Source organism: Pelecanus crispus, chromosome 8, assembly GCF_030463565.1.
Source record: "Pelecanus crispus isolate bPelCri1 chromosome 8, bPelCri1.pri, whole genome shotgun sequence".
Lineage (NCBI taxonomy): Eukaryota > Metazoa > Chordata > Aves > Pelecaniformes > Pelecanidae > Pelecanus > Pelecanus crispus.
Genome location: NC_134650.1, coordinates 17476807 through 17494826, shown reverse-complemented (window position 1 = coordinate 17494826; position 18020 = coordinate 17476807). Strand labels below are relative to the sequence as shown.

General features: G+C 40.7%; 1 protein-coding gene across 1 annotated transcript in view; it reads right to left on the bottom strand.

The window, feature by feature from the left end:
* Nucleotides 1-18020, bottom strand: part of WWC1 (WW and C2 domain containing 1) — a 73681-nt gene that overhangs the window by 13382 nt on the left and 42279 nt on the right. The window contains exons 5-12 of the mRNA XM_075715195.1: nucleotides 17769-17848; nucleotides 16716-16845; nucleotides 16006-16152; nucleotides 14877-14950; nucleotides 8949-9191; nucleotides 7388-7477; nucleotides 4468-4997; nucleotides 133-241 (exon numbers count right to left, since the gene is read on the bottom strand). Coding sequence (XP_075571310.1) covers nucleotides 133-241; nucleotides 4468-4997; nucleotides 7388-7477; nucleotides 8949-9191; nucleotides 14877-14950; nucleotides 16006-16152; nucleotides 16716-16845; nucleotides 17769-17848 — 1403 coding nt within the window. The remainder of the gene's footprint in view (nucleotides 1-132; nucleotides 242-4467; nucleotides 4998-7387; nucleotides 7478-8948; nucleotides 9192-14876; nucleotides 14951-16005; nucleotides 16153-16715; nucleotides 16846-17768; nucleotides 17849-18020) is intronic.

The window sequence follows — 18020 nt, the reverse complement described above, 5'->3', positions numbered from 1 at the left end:
TATTAAGAAATCTGAGATTGAGAACTTTAGCCACCAAATTACAAAAACGATCATAACCAGCATTATACCAGCTGACTCCTGTGTGCAAAGCTGAGTCATTGGCTTCTTCCTAGAGAGAGATCTGATGTCTACCTTTGTACAGACGCCTCATATACCCCGCTATCTCCAGCGACAGATTCATCAGACACTGCAGCTGACACACACGCCACCTTCAGTGCCGTCCCTCCAGCTGTATTTATACCTATCAGAAAAGCACAAAGGAAAATAAAAAAACAGGTGTTAATGAAAACAAACTGTCTGTATCAGGAGCAGCTTTTATCTTATCCTCCCCTTGAATTGCGTTTTTTCCCCACCCAAGTATTGTTAAGCAGCAGCGCGCTTCTGAAGACAGAGGACACAGTTAAGGCAGGCTGTGCTCAACAGCCAACGTCAAGTTAGTGCTTCGGGAACGTGCCGCTGGACTGCCCTGGAGAACAAAAAGCTCCGGGCCAACCAGAGGAACCGCCTATGTGGTAGAGGTGAGACCAGGGCTTCATTGCACAGTCAGTACTGATTCAACACTTGTGTCCTACAGTAGCATACCCACAGGCTGAAGTTACACACTGATTGTGCTGAGTGCATTACAACTGGATACATCCAGCACTTCCATGGGTGCAGGTCCTCACAGGCAATGTGAGGAGAGGTTTTCAAAGCACCTGAAGGATAGAGAGGTACCCATGACAAGATGGGCAACATGCAGAAGAAGCAGAACTTGTGAATTCCAGTGAAGTTATAAATATGAACCAATAAAACAACTTCTACTGCAAGTCACCCTTAAGCAGGCAGTAGGACTTCTGGTCCTAGCTACCCCAGAGAGCAGCAGCAAGGCAAATACTACTACTGACCAAGCTCTGGCTGCTTATGGATTATGCTGAGGGGTATATCCCACCTGTAGAGCTTATATCAAAATTTTAGCTTCAAGGAGGGGAAACAGCAAAAATCCAAACCAAAACAAAAAAACCCCAAAACCACACCACCTGCCTACCCCTGAACCCAAAAGGTTAGTGCACACAGGACAGAAGATGGGTCCAGAAAGACCAGGTTAACTGGCTAAACACAGGAAGAGAGATTATAGGATTCAAGGTAGCAGCCACATGCAGGAATGCAGGGAAAAGGAGATAGGGAAGAGAAACTGAGGAAGTTGAAGCAGGGAGTTTTGCACAGAGATATTACCTCACTTAGATTTCTTGTGCTACAAAACAGGGAGATATGCCCTGGAAACTTCTGCAAATTCTGCACCTTTTCACCTGAGCCATCAGATTTCTGCAGAGATATTCTTCAGCTGAGAGTCTGAAGAGCTCTGTCTGCCAAGGTGGCTAATGAGGGCTGGGACGTACCCAGCTCTTGGCTCCCCCTCTCTTGCAGGGCTTTGGGGCACCTGCTCTGAGGGTAAGGAGGTACCACATTGTCACACTGGGAGCAGCTGTAACCCCACAGCAGAAGCATGGCAACACACCCCCTCTCCAAGGGGCTTTCGTCTTTCAGAAGTGGTCCCTCTTTCCACAGCCTTCAGAAAGCACATACCCCCAAACCAATATATGGTTTCCATCCCATATTTTCTTTATTACAAAGCAGTTTGTGGGGTGGGGTTTTTTTTGCACAGTCTCAAAGCTACTTAAAGAATTAAAAACAGGTTTGAAAAAACATTGGGGCAAAAAGTGTGCAAGCTCAACATGGTTATGGAATAGTATAAGGACTTGTTCTACAGTCAACAGTAGAGGGTGCTACAGGTAACACCAATATATTGAGTGCATGTGTGCAATCTGGGTCCATTATCCATGTATTTTTTGACAACACCGCTGAATAGTATTTTTCATCTTGGTTTTCCCATGGAACTGTTGGACAGAAATAAATGTCCAGACCTTTTCCCCATAGGCCAAACCACACGAATAGAAGTTAGCATGTGTAACACAATATATCAGTCATTAACTGAAACAAATGGATCCATTTAATACTGGCATTCACAGTTTAATCCATCCTCCCTCCTGCTGCGTGCAAGGGCCTGGCCCCTGCTGTACTCCACATACTGTGGGCTATGCTGGAGGTATTCAGGCAGGGTCAAAACTACGTCTCTTCTTTCCTTAGTGCTGCTTTGTACCCCCCATCCCACAGTTTTTGACATGAAAATAATTTCCCCCCCGCTGGCTGGCTTTCTAGACCAAGTTGTTTGAGTTTTACACACTGCTCCCAGAAACGCCACTCCATGAATCCCTCTGCACGAGGCTTCCTCGCCAGGAAGGACACCACAGACTCCATCAGGCTCAACCTTTTTTTCTCCTTCAACTGCCAACGCCATTTAGTCATTTCACCCAGAAAGTCTTCATTTTTGGCCATTTCACCTGAGCACCTTGTGGCCAAGGGGGGCAAATACAGAGGGTGCACAAAACCTAGCAACAAAGCAAGTATCTGTTTGTACAGGAGAATACTAAAACCTAAACCTGAATAAAGGTGAACAGGTTCCCTGAAAAGGATTCATCATGCAGCCATCCTTTTCCTTACTTTTTTTGCAACGGACTTGGAAGGTCAGCCCTGCAAGTCTTACACACACACTGAACCTGTAACTTTTTCATGTGGCTAGTTAACACAAAATTTGGATTTTCTGTTTTAAGTTTCTAAAGATGTATCACACTAAAAAAGGTGTATGGAAAAGTTCAGAAATGACTCAACTCTCTTCTATATTTCCAAGCAGGCAGATAGCACTTCCTATGTTTTTTTACCTTTTTTTCCACCCATATCAAGAATTTAAAGTTTGCTCTTCACTCCCTGCCACTTCCCCTTCCATAGGCTCTCGTGGACACACCATGACAAGGCCTTGAAGAGCCATGTTGTGCACTGTCCTCACATCCACGCCATTTCCACAGAGTGCACCAGACTGCCAGTTTCCAGCATTTGCTATTAGTTTCCCCTACATCACTCAGTGTCTCAGGTGAGAAAGGAAACCTTACTTTAGCTTCAAAGGTGGCAGAGGTCCTGTTTTAACAGAAACAAACAGCAAATCCCTCAGATATATACTATTCAGCTCTACTTACAGGAACATGTGAGCATGCTTTGCCCATGACACCAAATACTGACCACCCCAGATCCAGCCACCATGTTTCGGGTGTTCCACTGAACCCCCCCAAAATGCCTGAGGAGTAAAACCTCATCTCATTATTGCCCTGAAATAAACTACTTATGGCGATTATTTTGTCTGCTGACTGGCTAACAGCAATAATCACTTAATCTGCTTAACACCTGAGCTTTCACTTTAACAGCCCTGACAAATCTTGAAGAGCTAAAAAGGTTAAAACTAATAAGCACCCAGTTCTAACAGGAATAATTTCTGTTTCCTACTCAAATGCATAATACCTTTTGCTTGTAGGAAGATGGTAGCTCAAAGGGGAAGAACTGCACACGTCTTGCATTATATTTTAAATAGTATCAGCCTTCCTAATGCAGAAGGCAGTGATAACAGGGTGCTAGTTCCCTTTCTTCACACAGGCTGTTTTATAATCCTATGAAAAACAGAAACAAACTGCACTGCTGGTTCATACAACTATAGCTTGCAAGTTTATATTGCTTTTAAAGCTCTTCATTTCAGTTACAAATCCAGTCATTTCACTCATCTCCATTGGATTTAACCCAACTACAGTCACAAGGGCTTCGAAAAGGCTCTAGCACGAGTGCCCTGACTGCTGCCTACTGCTTTCCATCCACTTCAGCCCAGCTACCATTCTAAGAAGGGATGAACCCTTCCCACCCACCAATAAGCCATATGCATGTATGAGAACATCCACTATCTCTAAATGTCTTATTTTATCATGCTCACAATCTAAACACATTTTTGTTGCTAAGAGACCATCCTCCTCAAAACAGCAGAAATTCAAGCACAGCCTTGACATGTCTGCTCAGCTGAAGTTAATAAATTCATTGCCACTGGTTTGCTGGGAACCAGAGCAAGACTTTGTGTATGCTGAGGTGGCGGGGAAGGAGTTTTATTATCATTTGTTAACTATTAAACTAAATGCCTTTTCCAGTCTTCCTCAAAAGCTTGGCCAGAAAGTTTGTGTCAATACAGCATTACATGCCTCCCAATTTCAGACACAAAACACTTGACGACATTATGAATACTTAAGTGCCAAATTAAACCAGACATCCCACCACAACCACATGAAATCCCTGTAATTTGTGTACACATGCATATAAGTACACTAAAAACACACCTAGGTACAGTCTTCTGTAAGTCTCATCAGATCAGCAGTATTTTTTGTGTACAAATTAAAACACCAACCTTTTCCCTCCAGCAAGGTAGAACACACAGCTGAATACACTTTTCAACACGAAGATATCAAGATGACTGACAGTTTTTGAAATACTGCTTCTCAATGCTTTATAAACTACATTACAAATAAATGCATGCATGTGCATGCGAATAGTTTGTTACCATACCTTGACCTAGATGTTTATCTCCTGCTCTAGGCTCTTCCAGTCTACAGTTGCCACTCCCAGTGTTTAGGGTGAGTTCTGAGAGATTTGTACTTATCTCTGCATCATCAAAATCCATATGGCTTGAAAAAGCATCACCAGTTAGGAGTGGGTCTATCACCAGTGGAGAGCAAGGTGGAGATGGAGAAGAGAGAGATGACCTTGGAGATAGTGATGTCATGGATTTTGGAGTACCAGACAATGATCTCAGAACCTGTATGCGACTGGTGGTATCTGCTTTGTGAGTTTTCGCTACTTCGTTTTCGTGAATAGTGGTGATACAGCCTGACGGTCTAAATCCAGTGGCTCCTTCTAAGAGCAAGTCAAGCTGGTTCTGATAGTCCGAGTCCAACTGCTCCAACTGCTCGTAGTAGAGATCAGTGAAACTGGCTGAGGTGGATGAGTCCTGGCTAGAGGTGGCAAGAGATCCTCTGCTAGATGCAAGAGAACCAGGGCTGCTGCTCGAGGAGAGGGAAAGCATGCTGGTGGAGAGACTGAAAGAAACAAGTCAGAAAACCATTATAGTGTATCTCCTGATTTCTCAAGGAAACACTGCAATGTCACCAAATCTCTAAGCCCACATGGTACATTTTGCTTGGTTAGCTCAGGCCATATGCATTAGTCCCCACAACAATCCAGAACCACAGTCTACCCAATGGAAAAGTTGGGTCACTTTTCAATACGAATAATATAGTTCATACACATTTTTCTACTCACCATATCAACCTCATAAGAGCCCTTGTTTAGCCAAAACAACTCTAATGAATAGTTTCAAATCAATTAAAATTAGTGACAACATTCTCCTCCCACATCTGTCTGGAAAAAGTCTACAGTTCCTTGCAATCTCCAGAGCAGACCACAAAAACCAACAAGGCCCATGCAAGAAGATGAAGTTATTGCAACTAACGGTCTGTCCGTATGGAAATTTTCTTTCATTTGCCTCAGTCTTGGACCCTCAGCCAAAAGGCAATATCACAGCTGTCTGGAGCTGGCCCCCAGAGATTGCAACAGCCAGTAGTTACCAGAAAAGTGGCAGGATTTACTTATGTGAAAGACTGCTACGTGGAATCCAAGGCCAGGAGAGCAAGGGGAAGATTTGGGGCTGGGCTGTGAAATCAGTTCACACAAATTATTTATCCTTAGAGATCTAGTTTCAGAACTTAACTGACAGCAAAATTAATTTTAAGCAGGTGCTGAATAGAAGTCTGTTCAGATGAGAAATCTCAGACCCCACAGCACACCATTTTCCACCCAGAAGACCCAACAAATCCTGCAGTACCAACTACAGCATATACCATCCTTAGAAATTCCATTTAAACCAACACTCTCGCTCCAGATACTAAATAACTTCCTTGTTACTGACTGTTTAAAGACCCTTAACCCTCACATCAGATATGGACTAGCTATTGAAAAATTCCTGCATATGTATAAGTGGCTTAAGTTGCCCCACTGAAAAACAGTGAGGATGTTAATAAGCCTAATAATGCCTTATTTATTATTTATGGGGTAAAAGCTAGAAGCTGCATTCATATAATTATGCCCATGACCTTATGCAAAAAAGGCAAGTATGCAGAATTTAGTACAATTTTGGCACAAAATGTCTTCTGCATTTGTATGATAGATGTGAACTGCCTCATGTTTGTTCAAAAAAGCTTTTGGGTGAAATATAACTGAAAGATGTTTTTGCATTTTAGCAGTATATATAGATCTGGCGAGGACTAATAAATTTACAGCTTTTCAGTGTGTTTCACTATCAAAAGGGAGGAGTTTTTAATTAATCTTTTCCTATCAATGAACTGGGCTCAAACTAATTTTGTGCATACCTTTGAGTGCCAGACATTTTGCGTTATGGGGTTAATAACAAATGCTTATTCTTATAAAGGAGCATGCCAAGAACACTGGGCACAGAGTTAGGAAGAAATTAGTTTCACATGCTTCTTGGTCACCTCAAAAGATCCCTAATCAGCTAGATGAAATGAAAGCATGATGCATTTCCACTGCATAAGAGCATCACAGATAGCTATTCTCCATGATGGCTTATTTACATGTCAGTCTTGCACTATGATTTCTTTCCAGTCTTTTCGGTGTCATCTTCACAAAATGAAATAGAATCCAAGTGGAGCAGAAGCTACAAACAGAGTAAATTCAGTACACACTGACAGGAAAAACCTCAACCAAACAAAAACACCACGAAACTCTCTTCCTAATCAAAAAGATAAAAACGTAGTTTTAGCTAATGATGATTTGGCCTTACTGCCTGCAGTCATGCATTTGTCTGGAAACAGTAATCCTATGCTCTTCCAGAACTACAGCCTGAACAACCAGACCACATTATGACTGCAGAAACATTTCTATATACCATATGAACCACAACAGATTCAGGGATATCTCAATACATTGTCTACATTGCAAGCAACAGCACAGTTGGAATTCATTTAGAGAAATATTATTACAACACTCATACATTAACGTGTAGTTGCATTACTAAGGTTCACTTCACTTTCTGTGTGACTGTTAAGCTGTCTTTAACATACTTATATTAATAAATACTTCAGTAATTCAAACATTAGTAAAAAATCTCAGCTATCCTTAGTCACCTAAATGTTACATGTCCAAAATAGAAGGGATTGCGGGAACTCCTTCTGTTGTGAGGCAGAGGCACTGTCACGAGGTTATTTATGCCATCTAAAGCACCCATCTAAACTGAGTGGGACGTATAACACTCGAGGCTTCTCTTACCATTGACTACACAGGGGTCTTGGGTCACTACTATAACTGAAAGGCCTTTTAGACCTCTCAGCTGGGAGATTAAATGGTTAGCAGAGAAAGGCAGTTACACCATCTGCAGTTAAAGCACCTACAACTTCTGTAAAAGGTTACATACCTTTTCAGCTGAGTGTGCAACATTGCAACTAATCGTGTTGTTTCTTCCAGTTCTCGGACTAGCTGATTTCTTTTGCTATTCAACTTCAATCTAAGAGAAGATAGAAGAAAAAAAATGAGCTACAGCAGCACTTACTATTTAAAATAAGGAGTAAAGGAAAATTCCATTTTTTCTATGAAATCTTACAAAAGTCCGTAAGAATACACAGTGTAACATGGGACAGAATTTGGTCAAGATGCATAGGTGTTTACCAACTTTCAATACTCTTAAAATGTGGGACTCAATCCTGAAAACATTCACAACAGGGAAAATAATTACAGCTGGTACTATAAAAGTTAATGTTTCTAGGATCAGGCCTCAAAAAAGTCTGGCAGATTTTGCTTGCTATACACTATTGCATTCTTATACTTACTGTGCTAATAAAGGTGTAAATGCTTTAATTTGCTTTCAGTAAGGCCTGTGGATGACTAGGGTTTACATGATTTAGTTATTAACCATCTCATTATGGCTTTACATGAATTATGGACTTTAGCAACATCTCAGTTTTATTTCACACCTGAATTGGTTTGAGACACAAATGTGTGCACTTAGGTGCTCATTCTCTAACTTAACAGGCCTCCAGACAAGAAATCCTTCTCTAGAAACATGCTATTTCTTTGGCACACTAGAACTGGACCATACTCCTAAAAATCACAAACGACAGTGTTCATCTTATAGCAAGACCAGAAACATTTGTCGAACCACAGATATTTCAGGCTGGTAAAAGTCCTGCAGCTGAAACATCTGAGATGCCTACAATTTTTCCAGCATGATAAAACCATGAAAAGACTATGTAGAAAAATGGTGTAGTCTGGACACGGAGCATGTAGAAGAAATGAAAATATAGAGCCACGAAGAGCGTGAATGCAACGCGCCTATTCCATATACATTCAAAAGACTGCAGCTAAAAGTAACATTGCCATAGCCACCCACGTTAATACATCCAGATTGTAAAGCACTTGTTGGCAATGCCTAATGCAGTATTCATCCTCACTGTACATTCCCATAAGATCTCCCCCTGCAACATAAGTAAAATTAGGGAAGATAGTTGGCATTTTTTTCAGCTAGTTCAGATTCACAGGATATTCCATGCAACTCCCACAGCCCTCTCAAATACCAGTTCCTACAGGAATCACATACAAGGATGCTCAGAACAAACAACAAATCTTAAAAATTTAAAATTCCATCTGTTGACAGTTACCAAGCTCCAGACTGCACAGCAACTGTAAAAAGCTGCTGTGAGAAGCTGGCTGCATATAGAAACATTATAGTACACTAATATTATACTGGGCTATTTTGAGCATTTCTTACATTCTCATAGAGGATCCATTTGTAGCAAAAACAACCTTTCCCCACTTAGGGAGTAAGACTTGCAGGAGGTTTCTTTTGGGAGATGATTTCAGAAACCTTATAAGCAGAAATGGTCTCCTTGGAAATCTGAGGGCACACTGCTGTCAGCACTGAGCCAGATGTTGCTGCTTGCTCCCAATTACCTCTTGTCCAACTATGCCCAGTAACCTACCTCTCAGTTAGAGCTTTGCTCTGAGTGTCTCTAGCAGCCTGAAGGTCTTCCTCTAGGCGCCTTCTCTCTGTCTCCAGTCTCTCCACCTCTCCTCGAGTCCATTTTCTGGGGCTAATAAATCGCATTTCTTTTAAGAGCTCCTCCTTCTCATTAATTAATATTAGACGATCTCGCTCAGAGTCCAGCACGCCAGGCCAGGCCTCGCTGTCAAGCTTAGCCAGTTGTATTTTCAGGTTTGCTATTCTGCAGCAAAAAGAAAGCAGTTATTCCATGAGGAGCGTCTGAGCTACTGCTCCACAGACACACAAAGGTGAACCACGACTAACTACATCTCCTACTGCCCTGAAGAAGGCCCTCAGCTCAGGGACAACTACCCTTACCCTCATGCCCTCCTCTGCAGGGCACTGTCAAGTGATGGCACGGCCGGGAGGTTGACATGCAGAATGGGATTTTAACTCACATTTTCTCCCAATGGTAAGCTAAGTCTCTAGCTAACCTGTAGGGTCCACCAGTCAGGGAACAGTGTAAGAGAAATTCTGGATCTCAAAAAAATAGCTGTCAGATATACTATAGGGTGTTTCATATTTCTTACAGCTAATGACCTCATAGTACTTGGTGTGGAGAGTATCATGCGGTAAATCTCTGATCTTTAATCAGTTTTATGGAAAAGAACTGTATACTCTCCATATATGATTCAGATACACCGATAAAGATCGGTGATTACTCAAAAGTTTAGAAACTGATTTTGTCTTTACAATGAGGAAGTTAATCATATGCATGCTGCTACTGGAAGAATCCAACTATTGATTCAACACTAAGCATTTGGGACACATTAAAGAGCTAGGCTACTTCTGGTGCAACATGCTCCTGAGGATGTGTAGAGCTGAAAAGGCAATATGATCCTACGTAAATCCAGAGCCACTTATTTGCATGAGATTTAAGGTCTGTTTTCATAAGAGGTATCATTCCAGATTTCAGTTTAAAGTCTGTACCACTAATCCTTCAGCACTACACCACATTATCTCAGGCAGGAAGAGCAACAACAATACAGATCTAGAATTTAGCAAGAGCTTTGCTTGACACCAGAAGATAGCACAGGTCATGGCAGGTAAGGAGGCTGGTCACTCCAGCTATCTGCCCATTCCTGATTTCCCAAGTATCTGAACTGCTCATCAGTTAGCTCAACAAATGATCAACTTCGCAATGCAACATACAGAGGGAAGCAAAAAACCAGCAGTAGACCAGGATACAGAACCAAGGGCAGTAATGTCAGCCTTCCCAAACGAAGCTGTCTCCTTTGGACTCATTGACCTACAACTCTTCATGACCTGACGGGGTGATCATGGTAGTTTGGTGAGAAACAATAGCACAGCTAAAGCTAAATAAAGAGTTACCAAGGACTTGTATTTCCGGAACTCGCACAACCAAAGATGAGGAGCAAGGAGTGGGGAGGACAGAATGGGCTGTGGTGGAGAAATTACAAAAGCTTCAAAGGCAAACAAGGAGAAAAAGTATCTTGCAATATAAGGCAAGATATTTGCAAATGTAATTCGCCTGACTGAAGACTAGAGAGCCAAGGCATACGTGCCCCTTCATGTGATTAACTCAGGTTAATCTCTCACTTAGGTTTAGTAAATACATAAGAAATGCAAGTGAAATGCTGTGCATGTAAAATGAAAGTCCAGTATTCATCTCCCTTTGAAAAGGGCTTTGTGATCTGGATACAGAATTACTGGACTTAAATTGGGCACAACAAATAGTTGCGGGTACTTATCTCAATTCATCTCTTTTTAGACTTTGGTTTATGCTGCAGAAGCACACTGGATGGTGCACACTTCCTCCCCCAATCCAGCACACACGCAGGCACAGAGCAAACTGAATGCCAGCTAGTAAAAATCAAAAGTGTGTGGAGTAAGTAATAAGATGCAGATCTGGGCAGCAGCAGCTACACGACTGCCGAATGGCCTTGAAGAATAAAGCTTTGTCTTCCAAGCTCTGGAGGCCAAGAAGAACTCGAGCTCTGAGAGCCTGTGAAGGATTAGGCTCACACAGACTGACCTGCCTCCTCCATCACAGGAGATAGATCACCTTTCTGAACAGAAGCCTCACTTTCTGTAACCTCATTTCCCACAGCAGGTTGCTTACTCTAATTAATGTTCCATAATTGATAGATATGCAGCTCAACTATTTTTAGGTGGTCTTAGGAGCTGTTTTGTTTCTGAGAGCCTGATTAAGTGCAACACTGTGCTCCAATGAAGAATTAACAGTGGCATTAATTCATAATCCAAGAATTCCTCTGTGCATTTTGAAGGGATATGAGTTTAAGAGGATTGGTTGGCATTAATCTGATCACTTCTGGCATACATTTGTATGGATATGGCTTTTCCACTGGAATTTGTTCTCTATGCATTTCCGAGTCCAACAGCTTTGTTAAACTAACCTCAAGTTTTACCCTTTGTAAATGATCATTCTTTTTCCCCTTCTCGGTTAAAAGGAGGTTTATGTATTCTATGTTTCCAATAAAACAGCATCATTACAAAAGAAATGCTTTGCAGACTGGCATTTGGCTGAGAACTCCAGTCCTTCAGCATTCACTGATTGAGTCTGAACTATACCATTGCCGAGCCATGCTAGGTTTGCATTGCAAAGAAACCAGCAATACTGGGCTCAGGCCACACAGTCTTTCTGGATGGCCCCTAGCTTGCAAGACTGAACAAAATACAGAACAGGAAGCTCAAGTTTTATTTAACTGTTTTCTTCTTACCTGGAAAAGGTAGGTGGGTGATTTATTCATTGTCATAACAAGTTGGTTTTTGGTTTTGTTTTTTTTTTTTTTTTTTTTTTAACTGGGGAAAGCTGGTACTTATCTGTGATATAGGCATAACACGTAAAATTTTTAGTCTCTTTGGAGATCATTCAGAGCATCTCCACAGAAGCATACATTAACATGTGCATCCACAACCAGTAATTAACAATCCTATATCAGATCAGCCTCTGTTCTTCAGAAAAAAAAAAGAAAAGAAAATCAAAGTGGGAGGTGCGGTCTAAAAACTGACCAGTCAAATACCCGCCATTGTTGCAATGCTGCTAAATGTGACATTGCAATATTCCATCTTAGGAGATTATAAAATATACTTTTAAAAGCCCAGAGTTACCACCAGTCACACAAAACCCAAGCTGAAAGTTTAACTGTTGAAGGAACTAAAACAGTGCACAGAATGCAAGTGCTACACAACTGAGTTCCTACTATATGTCTGAAATTGTACAACATAATTTAGTTGCATCTCTGATTACATTTATGCTGCATTAGCTATGTCCTTGTTAAGATGTAAGCACTGACATCTCTTTTGACATGATACCCATTATCAGTTTCCAAACCAATTAAGCTAAAGGTTTGTCACTGCGGTTGCCCTTTGTTCTTTTTTGCAGGTTTAACATTATCTGCTCTGGGGCTCTCGTCTCACCGAGTCATGAAAGAAAAGGACTTAGTGGTGGGTAAGGGAATGCACAGAATTGTACCCTGACAGTTCCGGTGTGGTGAAGTTCAGCACGATATTCGCATACATCTGTGGCTTAAGTCTGGTCCACAACAATACTATAAACAGTGTCTGCTACAGTCCACTTTCCAAATCACCAGCCCTTTAAAAGTCTCGTAGTTCTAACCTAATTAACATGGGATCATCTCGATTTCAAGGCCTTAAATTTTACCTTTCCAGATAATGCAGAGCTAATAAGACAGATGTATTTCCACCATTTGGCTCCCTTCATATCATGTGCATGGGCAAAGTACTTGCTCTTCTATCATATTTTTGGAACATTTTAATATTGTGCTGTGGGGACAGGAAACACTTCTAACATCACAAGGAGGAACTTTCACAGGAGCAGGAGGTTCCTTGTGAGTCAGTATATCCATGGTATGGTTCCAGCTTAAAAGCAGCTAAGGTATTTGTTTCTGCAGCTCCTACTAAAGACTATGCCAAAACCACAGTGCTCTGATATAGCTGGAGACCTTTTCATTTTAGCATCAATTATTCATGCCTATTCAGACCCATCTTTCCTCGTGATAATGTTTTTTAAACTCAGAAAATCTGTAGATAATCTAAGACAAACATTTGAGGTATCAAACCTTCATTAACTGCAAGGCAGTGTTGTATGCTCTTCATCATTACTTCAAATGAACTATTGTGCTGCCTTTATAAAAGTTCTGTTTCTTTTTAAAGAGCATATTAATTATCTTAGGTTTGTCATTATTCACTTGCCCCTCCTTGGAAAAAATACAGGCTAAAGTAAGAGTGCTCCACTGCAATCTGAAGATGTAAAGTCAGTGTGAATTAGACTGCAATCATGAGCAAAGCTTAAAAGTAAAAAGCAGTTTTAACATTGAAAAATTAACTACTGCATCTGAGGGGTTAATAATATTAATGTTGGTTTAAAAAGACACAGAAAGATTTGAATGTCAAGGCAGACGTTCATCTTGGATTGGAAAAATAGACAACTGATAAAATTGCTCCATCTGGGAAGAAAAGTGTAAGCTCATGTTAAAAAGCAGCTGGGCGCACACACAGTCTTTGACAACGGCCACAGATACAGATCAAATTTTATGCTACTGAGAAACATGGCTATTGACCATGCCAATATACTAAAATGAGAACATTGTGAGTAACCTCAGCCTTAAAGCTCTTATCTCTAACCAGAGACTGGAGAAAAATCCTTCTCTTTGCGTGTATCGCAAGTACAGATTGTACCATGCATCTGAAGTTTGTTTTTCTGGAATTGCAAAGTCCCTTTAGAGTAGTTAAAATTGAAATCACCACCACTGATGGTTACATTGCCAAACAAGGACTAGCCTAGCCAAGGTCTAAATATTGCTTGGTGGTTTTTTGTTTAACTATTTATCCATAAAAATACAGGTACTTTCTAAACAGTTGAGTTAGCTATTATCTATTAAAAAAGCAAACCCCAGGAAACTTTTCCCTAAATTAGCCTGCTAAGTAGATATGAATTTTTAAAATATATTCTTCATTCATCTCAGATCAGAGGGCGAGTGTGAAAACTTGAATTCTTACAGAAAAGCAGACGAGCTCTGAAATTGTAGTCATTGACCGTATTTTGATATGTTAGGTGTTAACACAATATACGTTTCTCCTTATCTGACTTAAAGCCATGCAAACATTCATTCCATTTTGAATAAGGTAAGGAGATGCCTTGCAGTGCAGTTCTCCTTATTAGGAATCGGGAAGCATTAGCAACAGGCAGCAAACCCACTACAGGTGTGGCCAGACTGAATTCTTCATGTATTAGTCACTCCTTAGTAATTTCTAGGATGGTTATTTATTTCTTGAATGATAATGTTGGCCCATTCATGTGTTTCAGCAGAGCACAAGACTGTTGCCATTACTGTTAGGCCACTGGCAATGTAGATCTTCCTACTCAGTCCTAGAATTCCAATCCACATTCATTGAGATGGCTGCTTCTTTTCATTTGAACCATTTCTAAATTCTTATTGTAGATAGTATTGTTCCACCATCAGCACAGCTTATCTTGGCTGAATATTTTGTATTCTCTAGTATATTACCCTGGTCACTCTAGTCTTTCCTTCAAATTTCTGGTCTGACTTACACTGAGTTCACTTAGGGCTGCACATACAACTTCCCCCTCCTGTTTTTTAGACAACTTCAATATAAGTAAAAACAGATACATTGCTGTTTTGTTCCCTTCTGAGCATCCTATTTCAATGGTATTCTCTTCCCCATTCTCAACCTGATTAATTCCATCCTGTGATCTAATATTGCCTCACTTGCTCAAAAATTACCATATTTATTTAGCAGTAATGCTGGGTTTCAATGTGAGTGGCACCTTTTCTAGTGAAATGTTATCTTCAGAATAAGCTGTGTGACAGCCAAAAGGTACAACAGTCCAAAGAATTACCTTCTCTTTGCTTCTTCATATTGAAGGCGTAATCTCACTTTCTCAGCCAACTGGTTATTGCTGCTGGTAATAAACTAAGACACAAAATATAAAATCAGCAACTTAGTAACCACTCCTCTTTTGATATTCCCTATTGAAATTGATGATGATGTTACAAGTTACACTTGCTCTTGTCAAACTCATTTACTAGCTAAACCAACCACAGAATAGGAAAATATTTGATTTAAGTTTTTTGTGATTGTTCCAAATAGCTAAAAACGCACAAGATTCAGAGGCTGGTTTTGGCCTAGTTTATCAGAAAAAGAAAATCTACCACACCTATCTTGGGCTTCTATTTTCAGACACAAACAGCTTTGTAATTTTTCTTCTTAAATGCTGTTTGCAATCTTTAAGTGCTGCATTGCATTTTGTTTTGGATGACATCTTGCTTTGGTTGTAAAATCTTAAAGAAAAGGGACATCCCATCATGCTCAAATCTGCAGCTCTTCAGTCACATGTGTGGCCCTGACGGAAAGTGGCTGCAAATGTTTAAGTAAAGGTTCACAGGCGAGGCTTCTGTGATGTCCTGTGAGAGGTACGATGTACCCACAGTGCTGACTGAGTCCTTGCTGAGGCTGGCACCAACCTGACAGTTATGATCTTGTTGCACAAGTGGGACTGAAGGTTTACGAGTACTACACGTTTGATGGCATCAAAATATCTGCACGTATGCTATCATTCTCACTTGTAACACACTAAAAGCCAAACACACTCTTAAGGGAAGAGTCCTCCTTAGAGCTTAGCCCATACGTAGCTGCTGAATGTTTCTTGTCTAGTAGCATATCACTGCTATAAAGAACTAAGGGAATATTTGTATCACAAGAAGCTACACCTACAGGCAAAATAAAACTTACTTTCCTTTTATTCCGACCTGGGTTGTTCTAATAGAGACAGTGTAGAGAAACAGCAGATTGCCTTTAGAGATACATGAACACTGCACACAAAAATGAAGGTCACACTGAAGTTTAAACCAGGAGAAGTTATGATTTCACAGATACTCACCCATGCCTGGAAACTCGTACTAAGGCAGTACTACATACAGGTCAGAGGAATGTCTCCACATGCACTTGGTTTCTCACGCATTACTCACATTTCCTGAAACATCCGTCTGGGAGCTAACATCCAGGTACTGCCGGGGTATCAAAGGGCTGGAGCTTTCCACAGACATGCAGCTGGCCCACAGGTCTGACTGGGATCCTCTGTCATTCACAAAGCTGTCTTTTAACCTGGCTAAGCTCTAAAACCATAAAAAGTCATGAGGCGAGCTCACTTCTTCTCAAGGTACCTCAGCAGTTACATAGCTTAAGCCTAAACTACATGATTAAGATCTGACTGTGTTTACTGCGTGCACTTGGACCCTGCAAACATGAGGTCAGGCATGGCTGGACTGCACCTCCCACAGCACGAAGCAGCCCACAGGCATTAGAACACCATCTAGCCCAGACGGACTGGCTTTCTGCTAGAGATGGCAGACCAAGTGGGCCACAGTGTTTTCATGGCTTCTCCAGATCTCTTTGACAGCAGTAGTCACACTGGTTTAGTCTTGACCAATAAACCCCGAGACAAACACTCATCTCTCTAAGCAAGCACTTACAACTGTTAGTTGCTATATTTTATACTTCTTATTTCCAGGATCTGAAGAACAAAAAGGATGCAGTCCCACCACAATACAGAACTAATTTATGTTAATAAAAATCTTGATCACATATCTGAAACACAAAATACTTAAATTACTTCTCAGAAATTCAATCTGATAGCAATGGCAACACAAAATACTAGAAAGTCATCCTGTTTCAATACCTGAATGAGGTCTTGTTTTTCCTTCTCCCCTGATGTGATGGCCTTCTTGAGAGCTTTCATTTCACTTAAAATGGCTTGTGCCTCATCAAGTTTGTAGCCACCTTGAGTATCAGACATTTTCATGTCAATTCTGCATGAAAATTTAAAAAAAAATACAGTAAGCTAACACTTTATAAAGTCCAGTTACTTTAATCATACTAGATGCGTGGCATCTTGACATTAATTTTTAAGAAAAACACACTCAGAAGTATGACAAAGACAACAGAAGGAACAAAGAACCCCAGTCATCACCTAAGTTACTCCACTCAGAAGTACATTAAACTTCAGAACTCCCATTTTAGCCATATCATCTCTTTGACTCCTTAGGGAGGACAAAGATGCACAAGAAACCCCCAAACAGTATATCTGGGCAGATTGCTGCTAGTTACCTTGTTTCTAACCCAGAGAGGATCAACTTAGCCATCTATGAGAATTACCTTATTTTCAGTCATGATTTCAAAAACCAGCCACAGACCTCACATGCACAGATGTATTTGCTTGCACAACCTAATTACAAGCTGCCTCATCCTTCCCTCTTCTCAAAGGAATTCTACTGCAGTTGACATTTATAATAAGATATTAACCAGTGACATTACTTAAAACATGCCAGATGTCTATTCATACAGAGGTAAGTACCTGAAACTTTTCCTTCCCTTGCACTCCACCCCAAATTTTTCCTCAGTGGCCTAAAACAATACCACTTATAGTTAAGATGATAGGTTGTACTCTGTCATACATATTAAGCAATACTGAGTAAAACAGAATACCATTTAACTGGCAAGATCCTGGTTCAAAATCTTTTTGCCAAGAAGTCAGTTCTGATATGGTCAATCACATACAGGCATTGATTTGAGAGAACAGCCTCATGGCTGTGTACTGCTTTCAGTTGCATATGCCTAAAGATATCAGCAGCAACATATTTCATTTAGGCAGCTATTTATAAACGTAGAGGGGGATGCATTACCAAGCCAGAGATGTTCTACACTGAAAATAAGATCTTGAGAACAAACTTACTTCTTCAGTGTTTGAAATCCATGCTCTTTGTACTGGAGCTCTTGCTTCATATGAGCTACTTCTCTCTTGAGTTTATTAACCTATAACAAGGTGTGACATCTTTAGAATGATATTTTATATGAATATTTAGGTACAGCACTACCCATTCAATTCAAAACTTATTCAGTGTAGACAGTACTCTAAACAAAGTTTCCAGATAATCAGTTTATCTCAACAGCAGCTAACAGCCTGACTGCATCCTCAGCAGGACTC